We start from the raw sequence: 8,278 nt of genomic DNA on the forward strand, positions 1-8,278 counted from the left end.
GGAGTTGCCCGCTGCGAACAGAGACCGGAAAGACTCGGCCAGCGTGTGACTCCAAGGCTGGTGTATCTGCGCGCACATGGTCTCTCCTTGAACTCTGGGGAAAAGCTGACAGGTGCTCCAAAAAGCCAACAGGTAGTTAGCACACGTACTCACTTATAGCTCCGCAGGTAGATTTTCCCATCTGCAGCTGTGAAATGCAGAACGTACTCTAACCCCGCCAGACGGATACTGGGCACACTAGGACCTCTGAAGAAATCTGAAAGAATATTTGGAAAGAGTAAGTGCCACTCTTCCTGGCAAAAATAAATAAATAAATAAAACCAACAGGTGACTCTATGCAAATTGGTTTATTTCCTAACGGAGCCGCATCGCAGCAGGGACACGAGCTCCTTGCCTATGCAGCTATTTTTGTTGCAACTAACCACGCAAGGTTACACCCAGGATGGCTCTAGGAAAGCCAGACTGGTATGTTTAATGGGAATCCTCACCGCAGCCCTGCCGGAACAAGAGAGAGAAACTTAACTTTAGGTGCGTTGGCTCCTGCACCGGTGAAACCAAACTTGGGTGCAGAAACCGCGGCAGGAACACAGTGCCTTCCCAGAGATAACTTGGTAGCAATACACATGCTACCTAGAAATAAGTTCAGGGAGAAGAGCAAATGTACTTTCAGAGCAGTAACTTAGTTTTATGGTGCTACCTGGGACAACTGCATTGTCTATTCTAAATATTCAGCTCTAAAGTCAGAAAAAACAATATGTATCTTAGTGTTTAGGCCAGTTCATGCTCAGCTAAACACAGATCAGTTCAGATGTCGGTTTAAAGCCATCATTCAAGCTTAAGAACCTTAAATCGGAGACAGATTTGGAAGGATACCAAGAAGGATCAAAAACAGTGTAAATGGTATCTTCTCTACTCTTACCTACATACTCTTTCACTGACCTGGGGAAAATGTTCAGACATACTGCTTCCATCATACCTCCCCCACACCAAAGCCCTCCTGCCCTTCCAGTAAAGCAGTATTTGCCACTACAATTACTGTTTTCTCTATTTAATAAGCAACACATAACTACAAACCTAAGAAATACATGCTTGGATTGCAAAGAGAACGCTGCAACGCAGGTTAAGTCCAAAACGAGCCGTTCTCTAGCGAGGTGCCTGCAGCAGGCCACAAAAAAAAAACCCTGTGCGATCCGAGAGGCTGCAATAAGCACAGCAATCTGTCCAACAGATGCAGAGGGTGGAGAAAGAACGCGACCTTGACTGAGGGAACAAGGTGTGCTAATAAACACAACAGGGCAACACCGAAACATCGGAGAACCGCTAACAGATGCAAAACACATCAGCCTCTTCCGTTCTGTCCCATTTTCAGGTCCCTGAGCTCGTTGTCTTTCCTCAGCTACCTTTTTCAAGAGGATCAGCACTGGGGTGACATCCAAAACAAAGTCCTGCTGGCAGATATCAGCTGGAGTCTAGCCAGGAAATTTCCTTGGTCAATTAACTAACTCACTCTCCTCCTCTGGTGGAGAAGTTAAGGTTGCAAATACCAGATTTTGTTTGCTTCTGACACGTTTTCCCTTTGACTAGTTCTCTGCAGGCACACAAGCTTACGCTGACAGTGAGTTTACTGGCAACACCTCACTTCCCTATCTTCCTGTGGCACCATACATCGTTTCACCCACAGGATGATCCCTGCCAACAAACGCAGGCGGTCAGGAGCTTCTGTTCCCTGGCAGTGCCCAAGAGCTGTGGAAGCCTTACCCTTCAGCATGACCCACGAGTTGAAGTTTTTAATGCACGCTTAATTTACAGCTCTTGCTTTGGTTGGACTACAGACTTGCTTTCTCCTTTCTTTCCATCCCTAGTTCTTTCTCTCCCTTGTCTTCAACATGTTTCCAGAGCTTCTAATGTACTTTTTCCTGCAGAGCCCTTCACAAGACTTTTCCATTTCCAGATTAAATTCCTAAATTATTTTGGAACCCGAGTCTATAACACTCCTTTTTGTCTCAATTCATGTCCAAAAGCTGGTAACACTGTAACCCATCTAGTTACGGGTTAGCAGAGTTCAAACTCTATCCCAGATATTTCCCAGCCATCCATCCCCTTACTTGGCCAGAAGAAAGGCACAGATCATACTTTGGGAAGCATATAAGCAAGTCACGCAGCACCTAGCCATTTTTTGGATGAAATGGGTATGTGAGAACAGAATTAGCAAGCAGGCAGTGCTGTCAGAGATGGAACAGTTTATAAACACAAGCATAAAAACCTACTAGAATGTCATCAACTGCCTTCCCAAGACTTATATCGCAAATGAATTCCTACACAACCACATCGGTGGGCAACGAAAACCAAAAGAGAAAGAACGGGACGTCTTAGTCTTCCAGGTCTCTGAAGAAAAATGCAGCTGCCACTTACTTCTCCTAAGTAACTTCTTGCACTTCACAATTTAAGCAGACTACAGGGTTTGGTTCCCATGAAGACAATAATTCACCCCTGCCTTTAATTTTACAAAGAGACGTTCCAAACACGCAGAAACCCTTTGGATACCGCAAAAGCCAAGGAAAGCTTGGTTGTTCACCAGCATCATGCTGCTTTGGCAACAAGAAGCTGTTAGCTACCTAATATTCCCTCTGGGATACCAACAACAGTGCTACAGTAACAAGATACTTGCTGTTTGTTGTTATAAAGATACTTTTCTCTCTTGCTTAGCCAGAGTGGCTGCTTAAAGGCACTGTCTTTTGCGGGAACAGGAAGAATCGGTGCTTCCCTCTCAGTCAGGGGCAGTTTTGAAGCAGGTCAAATTACTACCCAAGCAATTTTAATTGGTTAGTGACACCTTCAGGCCTTTACGTTCCTTAACCTTTTCTTTTGTCTGTTGTTTCGCATCTAGGTATTTCGTAGGCAACAGGAGAATATTAAGACCTGGAGTACTCAGGCTACTTTCAGGAAGAACGGGTGTGGACCTGAGCACATTGGACTGCGGAGTCATTGAAGGCAAAGAAACGCGTCAGGGAAGACTAGTTAGTCATTTGCCAGCCATCTCAGGACGCATGCCTTCCACCTAAGGCACCAAGCTGTCTGATCAGGGGGTGCGTGGGCGCATCTGGGTGCCAACCACCAACGCCGCGCAGACGCCTGAAGGCGATACTCTTGCGAAAACAACGTGCCTGCTTCCGGCAGCGCAAACACGCCGCGGTAACAGTCGCTTCTCTTCAGAGCCAATATTCACCCACCTTCAGAGGTTTATAAGCGCTGTTACTTTCCTCTATCCCCAAGCACCGATCAGCTGTACTGAGGGGATGCAAATGTTCTCTGCTCCTGCTCCCCTTTTCAGTCTCATTCCAGATGAAACATCTTACTTTAAGGAATTACAAAACTAAAAAAATACCTCATTTTAAAGGTCTGTTTCTAAAGAGCAATCATTTGCCTGCTTGACTGGGGAAAAAAGCCCAACCAGTATTTATTCTGTAGGAACGGGGAGGTCTTGCAAAGCTGCAGGATGATGAATTTGGTACAACCCAAGAAAGGAACTGAAAGAACACGACTCTTCTTACTGGGCCAGTTTCAGTATTTTACTAGAGCTTAAAAACCAAAGTAACCTACTTTTAGGAAACCTATCAAAAAGAACCAAACCCACCCCACTTACTAGATCTGGTTCTACCCAGCAAGACACTGTTTAAGCATCAAGAGATATGGTACCACATGACTTTCAGGTCCCAAAAAGTCACCCAAAGTATAATCATTTTTTGTAGTTCCCCAGAAAAAACCCACAATGTGCTTTATTTTCCAGAGCCCTCCACCTCCAGACGTTACGCTGGTTTGTTGACGAAGCTCCAAGCCTGACTTGAAGTTATGACTCAGCTATTATCTATAGCTGACTTGTACTGCACATGTTGTTTCCACATACTTCAATCAATGGCACTGTTGGTACATCTGGTCAATTTTCCAAAAGAAAACGTTTTCATTATAAAAACACAAGCTCATTTATACTGATTTGACATTTTTGTAAGAAATAATACCCTACTTTCTGAACTGAATCCACTGATTTTACACTAGGTACTTCAAAAATATTATCTGGTTAGAGAAGTGATGATCCACTACAATTACAAGGGTTGGACCTTTGGAAAAATATGACATTTTCCCACATGCAAAATCCTGAATTTTAGTGAACATGCAGTTTCAACTTCAGAGTCTTTTAGGCTGGTGTTCTTTTACCCCCTAACATTCACGATAAGTTAATTTCAGGTGAAATAAAATTTACAAGTGCCTGTTCTGGTTTCCTCTCTGCACTGAACATAAGCAAACACCGACAAACCAGTGTTTCCCAACAGATCGTGTTACTACAGAGTTACGCAACCCTACTGCTCAAATAACCAAAATACTGACCAATGAGAAGGCTCTTCAGTCTTCTGTATTCTTCACTTACATCAAAGATGTCACCAGCAAATATCAGCATTGGTTTTGTTCCCTCCGGACATTTACTGTTCTGTGGAATAAGAGAGTGCGTGTTAGGGAACGTATCGCTGATGTAACGGGCGGTCGGGCATTCACCACCGAATGAAAGGTTGTCGTGACCTGTGATCAATATGGACAGAACTGACACCCTTTTCATTGAGCAACACTCTTGGGTATGCAAGGACTTGGTTTTTAAAAGGGCCAACTGGATTATTCTTTGTGCTGGGTTAAAAAAAGAAGAGACGTTCTTGACTATAAAGTAACACCTTCTGGGCAAAATGAGTGCATTGGCCTGCAACTACTAACAAGAGAACTAAAATTAGAGGCAAACAAGTCTACTCTACTTCTGACAACGCAGAGCACAGGAAAAAGGCTAAAAGAATGGTTTAGTCAATCACCTAATTCTGATCCTGGCCAACAGATACATTTATTTTACTATAACTTACCTGCTATAAATAGTCCTGTGAAGATACACGCTACAATCTGACCTTATAAACTGTAATTTCTTCACCATCCCTCTAGACTGTCCTGCCAATTTATATGCCGTGAGACAATAAGGACAAGAGAAATTCCTTATTTTTGCAGTGTATGAACTGCTTGATATAAAAGTGCACACGTGTGAAGTAGGTTTTAGTCTTGTCAAAATAACAGAGCCATAAAAGGCGAATTTTCTCTGGGTTTAAATAATCAAGATGCTGGCTCCCTGACTGAATGAAATGCCAGTTTTCAGGGAATCTAATGTCACGTGCTACTGAAAGCTAATGAAAGTTTCAGAATCATGTGTCAGTGAAGTAAACCCCTTTGGTTATAACTTGGGAAGAGGGATTTCTGTTTTCAAAGCCTAGACCAGTTTATATAGGGACCTACCATGAGACAACCAGACTAAGGAATTCCGTAAATGTAACTCCTTAATTAAAAAGGAAAATATTAGCAGTAAACCAGGTCTGAACCCAGAATTAGGAATAAAGTCGCAAGCTTGCTCAAAACAACCAAAATAACATAAAAATAACGTCCTGGGGCACACAAATTAGCAAGCCTCATGTACTGCATGAAATGCTTTTTGAACTCCCGCCCTTGCTGCAAAGCACCGAAAAAGCCAATGCACGAAAAAAATCCACCAGTAGATGTCACTGACATACCGAGTCAGCCATTCCTTACCTTGACGTCTTTTAGGGATACGAACTTCTCAACGCCCAGCTCAATCATGTCGAGGACGTGATAGTCAAACATGCGACCTGCGGAAGTAAAAACCGGAAAATCCAGCTATTTAAATACCCATGGAAAGCTAGACCTTTTGTCCAAACACAAACCCAAGTGAGACGTTACCTATTATCAGGTTGTTAGGTCGCTTCTTGTTATGAGAGCCAAACAGAAACAAAGAACAATCGGATTTCTTGGAAAAAAATTCCTACAATTGAGGAAAAGAACAAAACTCGTGAGTTCCAGTTTGTAGCGTTTAAAACATTTGGTGAAGGTACGTGTCACGGGCGTTATTTACTCCCTACTGCAGCTTTAAAGATCCAGCCAGGCAATTTTTTCTTGCTGTTTTATCCGTAATGCCCTTTTTCACAACTCCTCATTATTTGTTTGTACAGAAGACGCATTCAACCGCTTCTCCTTGCCTGAGGAGTATCTCCAAGTCAGCTGCAGCTGTAATGCCTCGCTTCAGTTACCCAGCTAAGCTTTGTGCAGCACATGGCTTCCAAACAGCTCACTCATTCCCTCAGCAACAAGTCTATGAATGCCGGGAAATACCTCAAGATCTCACACATGGGCACGAGAGGCCTGCTGGAATCGAAGAATCTTTTAGGCTGGAAAAGACCATCAAGACCATCAGGTCCAACCATTAACGCAGAGCATCCTTACGTCCATTTATTATTTAAGACAGATGCTGCTTAAACCCATGCCGGTAGGTTTAAGACCGTCACAGAGCAGATCTTTTCTCCAGGCAGAGTAGACAGAGAACCTGTTATGGTTATTATGTCCAGAGCCAACATCACAGCAATTCTCTCTGAGGATGTCCAACTCCAAAGCCTTTTTATGCACTGCTGCTTCTCAAGGCTGCCCCTCATTCCATGCATCGACCTCAGTTCCTAGATACACACATGCTATTTATCCAGTGCTTCCCAGAAGCAGCAGAGTTTCTATACCCACACTTGGCGAGCTGTGAAGCAGAAAAAGCCGCCGCAGCTCCTCCCACTCCTGCAGCAGCAGCTCAGAGAGGAGACTGAAGCTCTGCCCTTCTGGGAGGTCAGCAGAGACACCCCCAGGAGCCCTCCTGGCCTGGCTCAATTGCACGTACCTATCACAGAGCATGGCACTGAGCTCTGCCACCGGGGCCCTGGAAAACCCTGACTGCAGACAGCTCTAGAACAGACCAGAGGGCTCAAGCAGCTGTTAATCACAGCGTGTTGATAATTATGTAAATTCTCTAACAGCTGTATCATATTTTATTTAAAAGATACAAGAAACTGAAATGCCCCAAACATGTCCTGCGTATACTGCAACACCACGTACGCTGCCAAACTGCCCTTTTAAAAAGATGCCTGCAACCAAATCCCAAAAAACCAAGCCACAACCCCTAGCTTGATCTGACTCCCCACACCCTTCCAGTCTTCGATTCTTTGTTGACACCGTTCTCAATGACCTAACCCCATTGTTCTGGGGTTACAAGAAGTAAAGTTCCCTGAAGGGTCCCCTTTTAAAATATCAGAAGGATTTCAGCTGCCACGTTTTCCCAGAAATGATCAGAAGTTTAAGCCAGTGGTCAGCTGACGATCAGCTACTTCCCGTATGACCGTGAAGTCAAGTCACCCAGCCATGGGATGGATTGTAAGAGCTTTAGTTTCAGCAAATAACGTCACAAATCCTTCCCCGCTGCCTACAGTAAGTTTGCCATTCCACTCACGATGTTTTAGGGATGGCTGCGTTACCGTGCTTCATGCCAAGAAGGGAAGCACATCCTACAACACCTCGGCATCGGTATTAAAGTAGATGAAGCAACCTTCTACGCTGGTGTATCTACACCGCAACCGCAATGACTTTTTTGTTCCTAATATTAAAAATGCTTGAACTCAACTGTTCAACTTCAGCAACCCAGTGGCTGCCTTCACTTTTTAAAAAAAATGATCATTAGGGATCCTTAGCTACCTCTTCTCCCCGTTTTCATTTACAGAGAATTCCTTAGACATGCTTCCCCTTTATTTTCACAGTCCCTTTCAGACAAGGTAGCGCACTTGCGCCCAGTGCGTATGTGTTTCTTTCTTCACACACAGTTTTACCTCATACAACACCCCCAAACTCCCAACCTCTGTGCACATTTTCAGAGTTGTTTCACCAACTGCCTCACACCCTAGGCAGCTGACCCTTCTTCTCCTGTGGTTGCTCCAATAAAGTTCTTTGTGACTTTAAGGCTGTGTAAGAGAAGATGTGGTTTGCACTTACCAATGACGTTTGGTCCTCAAAAGGCCTGGTAATATTTTTCCTGAAAGAAGAAAAAAAAAAAAAAGGAAAAAACATTTGGGGGGAGGGGGGGAAAACCAAACCACAAAAAAACACCACACAACCAAACAGGGAACTGGCCCAGACAAGCACTTCTAGTCAGTTCTCTGATAATATTAACATTCTGCATCCTACTGGAAACTCCAGCAGTGCAGGTTCAGTTTTTGTTCAAGCTCTAAGCAATACTGATACTGCCAGGAGCGCCTTAGTGCCACCACTGCCATTTTAAGTACTTCCCTCCACGTCTCCTGGAGCCTGACTTCTGGACTACCAATGATGCTGCTTCTTAAACTAATGCCTTCATGGAATCATATCATAGAATGGT

General features: G+C 44.0%; 1 protein-coding gene across 1 annotated transcript in view; it reads right to left on the reverse strand.

The window, feature by feature from the left end:
• Positions 1 to 7,950, reverse strand: part of RPF2 (ribosome production factor 2 homolog (S. cerevisiae)) — a gene marked incomplete at its 5' end in the record, with an annotated part of 10,235 nt that extends 2,285 nt beyond the window's left edge. The window contains 5 exons of the mRNA XM_010161719.1: positions 154 to 256; positions 4,384 to 4,483; positions 5,611 to 5,687; positions 5,779 to 5,860; positions 7,897 to 7,950. Of these exons, the coding sequence (XP_010160021.1) occupies positions 154 to 256; positions 4,384 to 4,483; positions 5,611 to 5,687; positions 5,779 to 5,860; positions 7,897 to 7,950 (416 nt within the window). The remainder of the gene's footprint in view (positions 1 to 153; positions 257 to 4,383; positions 4,484 to 5,610; positions 5,688 to 5,778; positions 5,861 to 7,896) is intronic.
• Between the last annotated feature and the right edge of the window lie 328 nt (positions 7,951 to 8,278).

This window comes from Eurypyga helias, unplaced genomic scaffold (genome assembly GCF_000690775.1).
Source record: "Eurypyga helias isolate BGI_N326 unplaced genomic scaffold, ASM69077v1 scaffold35431, whole genome shotgun sequence".
Lineage (NCBI taxonomy): Eukaryota > Metazoa > Chordata > Aves > Eurypygiformes > Eurypygidae > Eurypyga > Eurypyga helias.